At 36.6% G+C, this 14,298-nt stretch overlaps 1 protein-coding gene across 1 annotated transcript in view; it reads left to right on the forward strand.

The window, feature by feature from the left end:
- Positions 1-3,745: 3,745 nt before the first annotated feature.
- prkd1 (protein kinase D1) overlaps positions 3,746-14,298 on the forward strand; it is a 29,961-nt gene continuing 19,408 nt past the window's right edge. The window contains exons 1-4 of the mRNA XM_054613952.1: positions 3,746-3,875; positions 13,171-13,302; positions 13,417-13,586; positions 14,183-14,206. Of these exons, the coding sequence (XP_054469927.1) occupies positions 3,761-3,875; positions 13,171-13,302; positions 13,417-13,586; positions 14,183-14,206 (441 nt within the window). The 5' untranslated portion in view covers positions 3,746-3,760. The remainder of the gene's footprint in view (positions 3,876-13,170; positions 13,303-13,416; positions 13,587-14,182; positions 14,207-14,298) is intronic.

A 14,298-nucleotide genomic window follows, 5' to 3' on the forward strand; every position in this document is an offset into this window, starting at 1 on the left:
AAGCACAGGTGGAGCTAATAACATTAACGATGGCTCGGTTCCAACGAGCGTCCTGCTGAGCAGCGACCTGGAACTGGATAATCTGAGTCAATGTTATTGATTACACCTCTGCTTATCCTGCAGAGAAAAAGAAAAGGTCAGTGGGTGGTCTTTGATTCTGTATTTTAACTGAATCTGTCCACAAACATAAATTCTGTTTTTATCAGTCGGTTGAAGAGACAGAAACCTTAATATTACTCTAAAGCATCAATAATGTTAAGTAAAAGCTGTTGCATGGTGTTAACCCTCAGTTATCCTAACCAGTAACATACTGGACTGGTCTGTATCTGATCTCTGTTAGTGGGTCACCAGAGTGTCAGTATTGATCTCTGGTTTGCAGCTCTGTTGGCTGCAGGAAACACCTCTCACCTCCGTTTCCGATAACTCCACATCAAACACACTTTTAGTTTTGCATCTTTTCTATCAATTGTGAAATATGATGTCCGATCAGTATCATAATGAACGCTGCACAAAGAAGGATTCCCAAATGTATTTCAGGACAAAAATATCTAGTGTTGTATTTAAATGTTAAACAAAAACAAAGAAGTTTTACAAATGTATATCTGATGCACACACACATTTTCATTGGCTTAAATAAATACAATTTAAGTAAAGTATTTCCAATTTCCATCAAATACATTTGGTTGTTTTTATATTTATTCAGAAACTGTTGAACCTGAATTTAAAAACTTGTCTCTACATTCGTGTGGGGGTTTAATAAAACTACAACTATGTTGCTTGGTACACAAATGCATTTTTTCTGTAGCCAATCAGAGGTTCAATAAAATAAATAGTTAAACATACATCTGTACAAAAATGGCTTTGTTCTTCCTAAACACATTATTATAAGTAATAGGAAACATAAGCACTGCAAAGGTCAAGAAACATAAATATAGAATTGAAAAAATTACAATAAAATTATAAAAAATGTATACACACATCCAGTCTATGTACAGAATTTATGTATTTATATATTACAAAAATAACCTGATGAAGGTCTACGTACCGAAACGTTGTTACTAAAATATATTTATACGCAAGTGAAGAAGAGTTTTTTGTTCTGTATTTATATATATATATTAAAAAATATAATAATATGTATATAATAATTCATAATAACAATAACAATAATTCGATAAAACCCTTAAAAAGAGATTGTATTTGCTTAAAGAAGCTCGTTCAACTGAGGCAGGAAGTGAGATCAAAACCTCAGATGTCTAAATGAGAGTAATCAATACATAATTCAGTTCATGCTCTGGTCAGAAACGTCATATTTGTTTGAGACATTTGCTCCATGACTCCAATACCCACAATGCCTTGCGGGCACAGACAGAGAGCTGCATCTTAATGAATGCTATAGAACATTCAGTACAGAACGTATTGAACTGAACTGAATGGAAAAACATGGAGGAGAGGTATCAGCCTTGAGTTCTTGCTGCCATGACAACAAGACGAGCACACTGCTGCTATGGCGACACCACACACACACACACACACACACACACACACACACACACACACACACACACACACACACACACACACACACACACATACATAAACATGTATCTATGAAGTGTATTATTGAGGATCTTATTGAGAGGCAGAGAGAGAGAGAGAGAGAGAGAGAGAGAGGTGAAGGCCTAATGGGTAAGAAAAGTAAAGAGTCTCCTCCTCTTCATCATGTTTCACAGCATTCTCTCCTTCCTCCTTTTCTCTCCTGATCACGTTCTCCTCTCCCTCCTCTTCCTCCATATTATTGTCTGTATAAGTACATAATCAGTACGTACTGTTTTGGCCATAATCTACAGTATGCTTTGGAAAAGTTTTTCTCTCCTAATATGTCCCAAAATGCAAAGCATTGGAACGGCAAAATCTATGGTCACAACAACCCAGTTTTTTTTATTTTTTTTTATTTTATCACTTAATTCAATTTATACTGAAAAATCAACTGTATGTATTTCAAATATTGCCAGTTTTACCAAAAAATGTGAGCAAATCAGTAATTAGCTCTGAAGTTCTTGTTGAGCTCCATAAACTGGTGCAACAGTAAGACCTGTCAATCAGTGTGTAGCCCCGCCCTAAAGCATCCCCTGCTTTATGGTCTGTTTGACTCTAAATGGAGCATCATTTACTAAATGAACATCATGCTGTATTGAAGAAGACTTGAAACTAGAGATTGAGACCATAAACTCATGTTTACAATGTTTACTGAGGGAATAAATCAAGAGAGAAGTAGAGTCATTTTCTCATAGACTTCTATACAACCAGAGGAGTCGCCCCCTGGTGGACAGGAGAGAGAATGCAGCTTTAAGACATGAAGCTTTGGATTCGCTCTTTAGAATCGGAGATTCTATAAAGTTTCATACTTATTTTTTTGCCACATTACATTGTTTCCTCTTGGCCTGGTAGCAAACATTGTGAGTCCCGGTTCTGGTCCGCAGGCCAGAGGTTGGGAACCTTGTATGTGAAACATCACAAGTTTATTACTATTATTAATAGAGAAGCAGTTGTGACATTTAGTCAATTTATCATTATTTCACAAGTAATGAAGGATATTCTTTTAATGTTTTTAATGTTGTACTGATGTTGTGTGTGTGTAGTTTATTTAGTTAAAGTGTGTGTGTGCGTGCGTGTGTGTGCGTGCGTGTGTGTGCGTGTGTGTGTGTGTGTGTGTGTGTGTGTGTGTGTGTGTGTGTGTGTGTGCACGGTCGATAGGAGTCTCAGCGGTGCTCTGCAGTTGGTCGATGTGTTGCTCGTTTCAGCGAATCCTCATCGATCCACAACATAACAGCGCACTGCACCTTCAACTTCCTGTGGTTTCACTCCACTGTGTGTGTGTGTGTGTGTGTGTGTGTGTGTGTGTGTGTGTGTGTGTGTGTGTGTGTGTGTGTGTGTGTGTGTGTGTGTGTGTGTGTGTGTGTGTGTGTGCGTGCATTCTTATCTGGATTTTTTTTTTAAGAAAACCCCACATTTGCAGATATATTCTACGAAAAGACCTATGAAGTACATTTCCAATCTATTTTTGTTACTTATTAAAAAGATCAGAAACAGAAGTCCCCACTTGGTTGTTGTGTTTTATGGGTCCACTCTTGGTAACGTATGAATGTGTGTGTGTGTGTTTGTGAGGACCAATTTGAACAATGAAACTTTAGATAATGACCTCAGATGTGAGGCTCACCTCATGTTTCGTCCGTCATGGAGATCAGCGGCTGTCGGCTTATAGACATCACAAAATAAAACTGTCAGGCTATCATTTAATTAATTCGATTGGATCATTGCAGTCTTGAGTTGTCAGTTAATTACCTGAAGTTGATAATATGGTGGATTGGTTTGACGGAGTTCACTCTCTGTTAAATTTACTACATTAGTGTACTAATTTATTCCGTCCTGATGATAATTTAAAAGATAATTTATTCATCTGCTGATGGAGATCAAAGCTCATTGTTTCTTTTTTCTCGTCTTTAATTTAGATTTGCTTTATTGTCATTACCATAATTAAAAGATATGTTCACATTTATTTTATGAAAATAAAAAATAAAGAAATCACTGGGGATAAGAACATTGTGTGATATTTTTACCCCAAATCAAAAGTGTGTTGAATCTTGCTTCTTCGTGGCTGCAATTTACACAATATCAATTGTTTTTCTCTGTCTGCTGGTAGAAAATCTTTTCTTTTATTCTGTCTCTCCGTCAGATACCAGAGTGTGTTTTCTATGGGATGTATGAGAAGATCCTGCTGTTTCGTCATGACCAGACATCGGATAACGTGCTGCAGCTGCTGCGCTCGGCATCCCAGATCCAGGAGGGCGACCTGGTGGAGGCCGTTCTGTCAGGTAGGAGGGGCCGGATGATGACATCAGAGATGGGAGGGGCTATAATGTCAGGTCATCAATGGAGCTCTAACAAGCCCACATTTAGTCTATTCTAAATGAGCTCTGGTGCGGTTTGTTTGGGCAGTTGTGAACGCAGTAATTGTGCTTTGGTGTCATGAAGGCGCAAAAAGGCAAGACATTTTAAGAACATATTTATTATTTATTATATTGTAACTTTATGCCACATCTTAACTGTAAACTGGCCATGTTAAGCTTAAAAAACAATACACATAGTTAGGTCATAACATCATGGATTGGCTTAAAACAAGTTCTTAAATGTTATGAACGCAACATTAATCAACACATATACATTGAAGACCTTAAAAGTATATTTTCTGTAAATTTGAGTTATTCTTTTTAAAATGATCCGAAACAGAAGTCCTCACTTGGTTGGAGTAGTTTCATGGTCCACTGTTAGTGAAGTAGGAATGTATGTGTGTGTCAGAGCTCTTAAACTTTTGTCTTTGTGAGGAACAATTTGAACAATTAAAGTTTACATAAAGATGTGTTTTAAAATCTCAAGTCTTGTTTCGCTGTGAGCTTCTAGACATGATTTCAATTTTGACTTTGAACTCCACTGAAGCAGTATAAAAGGATACATACAGATATATATATATACAGAGATTCAAATTATATATTGTCATATGCACAACATTTACAGGGACAGTGGCAGTGAAAATGTTAGAACCTCAGAAATAAAAGTAAGTAAGTAAAAAATACTAAGGTCATATCACCCAAATGATTTCATATAAAGTGTCTTAAAACATGTTTAATACCACTCATATGCCAACTGATGGCATTAATGAGTAGACCAACATTTCCTGCAAACATAAAAATATCCACGCCTGAAGACGTGCAGTGATTCTGTTAAGGATCTATAAAGGGAATACAAATCCAGCAAAAGCAGCTTCTATTGAAAGGAAGTTGTGTTTGTGTTGGTCTGAGCTGTAGGGAGTGGAGTATTTGATGCTATAAAGGTGTCAAACGCTCAGCGGGTCAGACTTCACCTCATTAGACGAACAAGTCTGTGTGAAGATGTCGATGTTCACTTTATTTTTACTGACACACTTGTCAACACAAACTTCATCACTCTTTTCTCTTTAACCTTCTGTCTGCTCTAGTTTTCTCTCTGCTAAAGAAACATTCTGTCATTTTGTTGTTGTCAACAAATCCAAAGGAAAAGACCAAAAACAAACAATCAATCAAACAGGTGGGAGAAGCACTCAGACACCTTTTTACTTCATAGCGTCTACATGAAACCTTTCACAAGGTTTGTGGGTTATAAACAGACTTAATGTTTAGTTTTTCAAATGTATTTTTTGGGCTTTGAGCACCATCTCGTCTTATTATCTCGATTTATAGATAAATATACAGGTGATGGGAAAAATATGAATATTTGGTTTTGGGGGGTGAACTTTGGTCACTTTAAACATTATAAATCCCAAAAAGACATCTTGGTGTTATCAACTTTTTCCAAAGCTTCCAAAGCCACTCCCCCTAATTGTCATATTGAATGTAAAAAAACAACAACATGGCTATTGGTAAAGAGTGCCGAAAAAAAATACACAATAGTATGGAGATACATTGTTATTGATATTTGCAAATATAAATAATACAAATTGTTTTGGTAACAATTGCTCTTTCGCTCCACTAGAGGGTGCCTGGTTTTTTGTCACGGTTAAAGTCAGCGGGATTGACAGGAAGTTGGTCAAAACAAAGATGGAGTGTTGGTCATTCGGCCTGCTGGACTGATGAAACCCATTTTGCTGCAATAAAAATGATTGAAGTGAGATGAAAACAGGCAGAGCATAATTTAAACATATCACAGAATGTTTAAAATCGCAGTAAGATCCTATCGTGACTGAAGTATTGTGATTGTTTTATTCTTCTTTATTTCAACAAACAAAACAAAATGTTTTTTAAGAACATTACCAATCCTTCCTTTAACTTGTAGTAATACATGATTTGTTTTTAATATTTTGTATCATTAATCTCAATCTGCAAAGTAAAGTTAACAGATAAATGTAGCAGAGTAAAAAGTACAATATTTGCATAATCATAATTGTACATGTGTAGAGTACTTAGTTACTTTCCATCACTGGAAAACATATTTCACATACAGAGATTTGCACTGGTATTTTTATCACAATAAACAAGAGAAAAAAAGGACAAATACTTCAAACTAGAATAACCATGAAGAACTTTTCAATAAGAACTGTTAAAAATGTGAAGAATATGAAATGAACAACATGTGCAATGTGTGAAAATAATGACGAAGACAGGATTCTGGGTAAAAGTAGTTCCAATTTGAAATAAAACCTCTTGCAGGTGTATACTTGCTGGTTAACTTGTTAATTCAAAATGTAAAAATGATTTTTGTAAACATTTCCGGCAGCCTGATAAACAACTAAAAGAAACCAGATGTGAATTAAATTGATTTGTTTGTTTGTCGTCTGTCTGGCTGCCATCCAGCTCAGGACTCAGGTGTTCACGCTACGCTACGCTACGGCCCGACAGCTGCTGCGTCCCAATGTCCTGCATCTCTGTCACCACCCAGTACAGTGTACAACGAATGTGTTTGTATTTGTGTTCCTCTATTTAACGGATAGTTAAACCGGACTCAAAACCAAAAAGTTTAACTACTGTGATGTGGTAAATATTCTGAGGATAATGTTCCAGTTCCAATTATTATTATTATTATTATTATTATTATTATTATTATTATTATTATTATTATTAGATTTTTATGACATTCAAATTTTGGTCAAAATACTTATGTTTCAGTCAAAATGTTAATTGACCTTCTATAAACATTTTGCCACCTGGTTTTAAAGCGTTCTGCATGATGACAATGCTACATGTTACATATTATATGCATATATACATATATATAAATATATACAACATTTCTAATATATATACAGTATATAATTATATACAATTTAAAAGAACCGTTTTCATCCATGGAGGTTTGTGGATTTGAAAAGAGCAATATAACGGGGTTTTTTGTTGTTTTTTCGTAAAAAAGGGATGTCTGACAGCATGGTAAAAAGAGTGAAAATATTCTTAATATAGCCTATATTTAAACTAATATATAATTATTTTAGGTTTTTAAAATATTATCCTGCTGCTTCCGTCCACAGCCGCCTACAGCTCTCTCTTCAAAGCCACAAGTCTCCGTTGACAAAAAGAGTAATTTTACCCAAACTAACCCCAAAAATCTAAACTGACCCTTTCAGTTTAAAGCTAACATTGACTTAGCTAGTGATCATTAGCTTACTGTGATTACCAAAGTCACTGCTTATGCTTACAATTTATTATGCGTTTCAATAAATAAAAAAAACACAGATAGATTCAACCTTCAAGTTGCATTTGTAATTTAAACTTAAGTTGAAGCAGTTGTTTTTCAAGTACTTAAAGAAAAATATTTGGCAGATTCATTTTGAGTACTGAAGGAAGTTAAAGTATTCGTTGAATTGAATGTGTTGACATGAGTTTTTTATTGTACAGCACTGAGTTTAAACACTAAAAGGAGTTGAATATGCAGTTTAAATAAGTACTGAATATTGAGAGTACCCTTCCTCCCTCTTCTTCTTCTTCACCCCCCTCTCAACCTCCTCTACCTTACCTCCTCCTCCTCCTCCTCCTCCTCCTCCTCCTCTGACACTCAGTAAAAAACACTTTTGTTAACAGCTCTGTCAGTCTCGGCGGCAGCTCCAAGTGTGGAGGAAACAAACAGGATATTGACTTTGTTCGTTGTAACAGGGAGCTCCAGCCAAGAGAGCTGATTGGTCACAAGAAAAAAACATCCTGATAATTCCCCAAACACTCATCCAGACAGGTTTCTATTGGCTGTGATTTTAACCAGAGAGCGAGTTAATTAGCTGTTTTTGTTTTCTCAAGTTTCTTTTTTTAATTAGCTAACATTAAAGTTGTTTACAATCCACAAAGAACCCTGAGGATGATGGGATTTCAGCGCTCCACTCTACCTGTCTTTTGAGTTATTGTTTTCATTAAAGTTTGTTATGAAGATAAACACTAAAATTAAATTGTAGGCAAATTAACAAAAAACACAACAAGATCACATACAAGTAAACATTTACATTCATGTATATTTACACATACGAGTTGTCCATTTAACCAGTTTCAAACTTATAAATCGCCGTCATGCAAACATCGAGATTATAACTATGAATTTATTGTTTTATTATCAATGCTGAAAGTATCTGAATTATTGCTAAATGAGCCCCTGAGCGCCAAACAAACATGGAGGCCTCGAGTCAGCCAGTCATTCAGGGTGATTATACCCATATTTAATGGATATAATGTTATTTACTTTCACTGCATAATAATGTATTTACACGCACACAAACAATTGTTTCCACCCTCTGACTGGTGTTTCCTTGGCAACAATCAGAGACACCCGTTATCAGAAGCAATCAGCAGCAGAAAAAACGAATAGCCTGATATCAGTCCTGTGAATCACAGCCCACGTCTCTGATCTGTTCAGCAGTTCATCTCTGGTTTCCATCCAAATGTAACACAAATTTAAACAATTTCGAGGAAATCTGAAAAAGAAAATGTGAATGAATCCTTGTTTCCATCCACTGCTGATCATCCGGTGCTAGTTCACTGAGATAAGCAGTAGGTAATGGAGATTATTTTACCTTTACAGAAGAACAAGATGCTCCAACAAACCTCAAAAGGTGAAAAAACAATGTCGAAAACTGGAAGTAAATATTACATTTGTTTTAGATTAATGCATTAATTGTAAATTTCCCCGCTGCGGGACTAATGAAGGATTATCTTATCTTATCTTAATTTGATGAAGGTTTCATAAGATCGATGTGGAGCGGTGAGGAGACTTTGTTGCATGTTGCTTTTATCGATAAACAAACTCTTCCACCTTAGAAAAGAGAAAAAAACATTTGTGCAATATCAATACGATTTTTTTCCACTGTTTTTTCTATGCAAAGATTAAAAATGCACATCAAAACGCACCTATTGATGGCTGTTTGGGAGAAACAATCAACCAATCAGGGCTTTAAAGGTAGGCTTAAGAATGGACACGTCATCTTCATACATAGATACCAAGCTATATTTCTGGAAAAACAGAGAAATGGGCAGAAAAATGGTGATGGTTTTAACTCAAACGACGATCTTCTCCGACACCTACGTTTTTTTTGTCTGAACCTCACTCAGTTATTTGAGGAGTGACTTTATATCCTAGGAACACTCAATTACTCATTAAATGTGCTGTTAAGAGGTCTTTCATCATAAATACATGTACTCTGTAACAACCTGTTTTATAAAAAAAACAATTACCGGTAAAATATTCAACAATTTGTGAGCATCATTAGTTGCCAAAATGTCAATATAGAATGTTCACTGTGCGTCTGTGTTAAATTTGACAAAGATTAATAAAGACTGATTCCTAATAATTAAAGTTTAGTCCGCTGTTTCACATAGTTATTGAGCTGAACAGCTAAAACATAAATGTAATCATCATTACTCCACTGCTGGTTTACAGTTTCTTCACCCGCAGTGTTTGTTTTCTGGTTGTGGGTTAACAAGCCACCAGCGAGCGCTCCTTAACGCATTTAACTCCATCACACAGAACACACACACATAAACACAGGCATTTATATTCAGACAAGGACTACCTAGGAAACCCTCACACACACACACACACACACACACACACACACACACACACACACACACACACACACACACACACACACACACACAGACACACACACACACACACACACACACACACACACAAGTCATTTTCTGAAGCATATAATAACAGTTTGGGAGCTTGTTCAGACTTCCAAACGTATGTTGGCCCTCCAAACAAAAGGCATAAACAATAATTTGAATAAATGGAGGTAATTTCCTGCAGCAGAATGTCTAATCAGAGCCGCATTCTACTGGAGGACCACAGCACAGGGCGAGTGTGTGTGAAAGAAAGAAAAAGGCGAGAGAGATTTCAGAAAACATGCAGAGAGAGAGAGAGAGAGAGAGAGAGAGAAAAAACGATATCCTAAACTACCCACCATGCCTTGCCAAGCCTGCTGGCCAACCAAACAAACAGTGGGTCCATCTGCGCCCGCTGAGAGCCTCTCGTACCTCCAAAACATTTACAAAATACCCGCTAACAACCCATTCATTACTCTTTGTCTCCGTTGTTCTGTTTATCTCCCTCCCCTCATCTCACTCTCTCCATCTCTGAAGAAACTCTGGTGCTATCTCAAACCAGCAGAGAATGTATCTACTAACAAGTAAAGAATGTCACAGCTGGATATCTCCATTAACACCAGGCTGTAAACTCCGGTTCTGCAGCGTGAATCAAACGATGAGCTAACCAGTCTATTGTTTAGGCATCAAAACTACCTCGTCAGGTTGAGGAAATGATCCCATCGTTGGGTTAAAATAACTACAGAACTTACGTGATAAATATATCAATGTTTACTTTTTGTTCCACTTGGCGAACGTGTTTGTTGGTGGCTTCTTTTAAAGATTACGGTGTTCACTACCTCATTGCTAACTGTATTTTATGTTGTCATATAGAAAGACAGGACTGTGTTTGTGTGTATTTAATACATATTATTCAGTAGTATATAATATATGTCACTTTATTTGTATAGCAGTTTTTTTGTAGCTATTCACACAATAGAATATATGAAGTCTTTGTTACAAGCGACTATGTGTTTGGGGGTGTAATGAAAATGGATGACGGACAAATATTCTTGATGCCAAGTTGCGATTGAATTGATAGTGAATATTTAGGTTGTCATGAACACTGCTATGCTCATCTGACAGAGATCATAAACAGACTATAACTGAAACAATGGACAGCTGATCGGCTGTAACACACCTCATATTTAATTGACGTGGCTTTAAAATGAAGCTTGGACGTGAGAATGTCTTATTTGTTAAAGGCCTGGTAATGAGAAAGAGCCCCCCCATCAGAAACGAGTGAAAACATTTGTACTTGTGAACTGTGGCCTTCAAATAATATTCAATATTTTGCAAACTTTGTTCTCTTTCCAAATTTATGGAACGTTTTTTGTAGAGAAACATATTTCTCAAAGTTACGCTTTAAAATGATAATCGTTGAGGTATCAGTGCAGAAACTAAGGTATCACATCCAAACTAATATATGAAAATTCAAACAATGCCCAGCTGACGAGCCCTCTAGTCAAGACAGCGGAGAATAACAACATTGCATTTTTCATCTTAAATCCATCACAAACATGAATTATGATAAACTGATTCGTCACCGAGTTGCAATTTGAAACTACTCAGAAAAAAAAGACCAGATGTTCATGAATCAGGACAGTATTGTCCCAAACTGCTGCACAGCTCATTAAAGCAGTATATTCTTTAAACCAGATGTTTTCTCCTTACCTGTCATTAAAACTCAAATGTGACTCCATTACTTTTCTTTGGTTCGTCTTTATTTCAGGGTAAAATTGGGGAAACTTGTTCTAAAATGACTCTGTAGCTGCTCCCGCCGGTCGGTCGATTCCCTCTGTGGTGTTGTGGGTTCGTCAGCGGGAGTTCTGACTTCTGCCAGTGCGCCCCGCTGGGTTTTTGTGAAAACAGCTGGAGGATGTTTGGGCTCAGATGGCTGTTATGGCCACCGGCCCGGTCGGACCACATCAGCAGCTGCTCGGCTTTCAGCAGCAGAATTCAAAATAATCTAGGAAAATGTGGAAAAGAGAACTCAATTCATAATACAAAATCATGCTAGTCAGAGTAATTGAAAGTGTACATTACTGCACTGTTTTTAATGTTGCAAAAAACATTTTTTATTGAATATTGATTTCACCACATGAATCTTAAAACAGGGAAAATGTGTGAAAGCCGTTTCTGATAAACTGTTGATTGATTTATTAATCGACTAGTCGAATAACATTTATATAACTTTATCATGAATAAGTAAGTCCCATTAGGACTGAGATTCATACGATAGATTACATAAGATTGCATTGCTGCAAACACATTGCTACATTTATACATTTTCACTTAAGCTGACACTTCAACTCCTTTCACTGCTCACACATCCAGTGGCTCTTCATCACACACCAACATCTTTCAGTTCGTGCATTTTAACTGACTTTGTGACTCCTGAGTGCTCACATTGACGTGTCCTATCCTCTCATAACTTTTACATGAATTCCCACTTCAACTCCTTTCACCCGTTACACATCAAGTTACATTTCAAATCATTTCAGTGCCTAAGCTTCATGCTAACATTTCAACTGACAGTTGGGAATTTATTTTCAGTTCATACTTTAACTACATTGGTGCTAACATTTCGAATGACACTTCATATCATCTCATTACAACCGTTGTGTATTCTTCAGAAGCGAGCCATTAGAATAATCCATAATGTAACTTATCATGAACATACTAATCAACTATTCATACAGTCCAAAACTCTCAAATTTCCTGATCTGGTTGAATTCAAAACTGCCCAAACAATCTTCAAAGTTGGTTACATTATCAGCTGAACTGAAACTTTGTTCTATCAGCATCTACATTAAATTGTGGAATAAGTTAAGTGTGGAAGTACAGAAAAGCCAAAGCATAAGACAGTTCAAAAACAAATATAAAGACATTCTTCACAAAGTACAGAAATGAAAAGCCTCTGTAACATTGACATATGTAGACTGTATTTATAATATACATGTTTTATAATATACATGTATAGGTATTTATAATGTAATTAAATTGTTTATAGTATATATATATATATATATATATATATAATTGTATACAATTATATATATAGTTGTTTACAATTCTGACACACTCTGTATTCATATTTGTATGCTTATAGGTTACATCTCAACTGAAACTTTGTTCTTAGCATGTAGAAAGTTTTTTTTTAATTTTTACTTCTTTTGTGTGTTCTTTTGTTGTCTCTTTTATTTTTTATCCATTTCATGTTCTTTCGTTGCTTTCACTGTATGTTTACATTTCATCTGACACCTCATCTCTTTGGGACTTTCTCTTCGATTGATACTTCAACTTGGTGCTTACATCTCCACTGAAACCACAACTTAGTTCAGCACTTCCACTTTTAACTGCCACTTCAACTCCTTTAACTGCCTCAACTTTATTGGACAAATCCATTTCAAAAGCTCAGAAGATTCAACATTTTAAGAGTTTTAATCTGTTGTAAAGGACTGCTTCTCTGGTTGTTGAATTTATTTGTATCCAAACGTCTTTTTATTTGCAGCTTCCGCCACAGTGGAGGACTTCCAGATCCGTCCTCACTGTCTGTTCGTTCACTCGTACCGAGCTCCGGCCTTCTGCGACCACTGTGGCGAGATGCTGTGGGGACTCGTTCGACAGGGACTCAAATGTGAAGGTACGGACCTACCGATGAAGCTCACGAGGCTCAAAAAAGATTCATTGTTCCACATCAGTCTTCACATTTATGTGTAGACAATGAATAAAGTTGCTGTTATCTTTTCCTGTCCAGGCTGTGGTCTCAACTATCACAAGCGTTGTGCCTTTAAGATCCCCAATAACTGCAGCGGAGTGAGGAGGCGTCGCTCGTCCAACGTCTCCCTGACGGGGGGGCTGATAAACCTGGGTCGCCCCCTCTCCGCTGAGCCCTCACCCCCCCACTACACCGACGATGCTTTACTGGTCAGTCCATTATATACATTTCAGACTTTTCTCTATGATTTCTTTCAATTTTGAAAGACTAGTATCGTATGGAAGTCCAAGAACCAACACCTAAATAGCCAGCAGTCTGAGTCTGTAGTCCAAGCTTACAAGTTCTTAAAGCATGGTTGATGGTGCATTTGTTGGGGGTGATGGTTGATACATGCTACAAGAAGGAGGCTAAAGCTATCACATCCAAGGCTAAAAGTCAACTACCCCACCTGTTGATGATCCATGCAGAGTAGATGTATTTCAGGGTAGAGGCCTCATATTATAGATTGGTCTGGCCAATAAATATGTTCACGTTCTCTACAGAGAAACAAAAAAGGTTATATTTACGTTTTCTTCTTTGTATTTTCCAACAGTGTGTTTTACTTTTACAAAAGAAAAGACTCTCACTAGGAGGGCTCACTGGCAAACTTTTCCCCATAATTATGGATATGAAATACTAAAATCATCTATCAGTGGGTTTCAGTGCTTTAGAGAAAATTGAAATAAAATCTGTCAATTTTCCTTTCATTAGAACATTAAAACCCCACTCTGACTATATTTTTATTTTGTTCTCTTTCTTTGTCCAGTCTCCAGTCAGTCCCAGCATGGAGGTAAGTTCCACCATTTTTATCCAAAAGACAAATCCCTGAAGAACGATACTGGAAATAAAACTTTTGAACAGAGTACACAGGATTTTAAAACT

The sequence above is a fragment of the Anoplopoma fimbria genome, chromosome 15 (assembly GCF_027596085.1).
Source record: "Anoplopoma fimbria isolate UVic2021 breed Golden Eagle Sablefish chromosome 15, Afim_UVic_2022, whole genome shotgun sequence".
Classification (NCBI taxonomy): Eukaryota; Metazoa; Chordata; class Actinopteri; order Perciformes; family Anoplopomatidae; genus Anoplopoma; species Anoplopoma fimbria.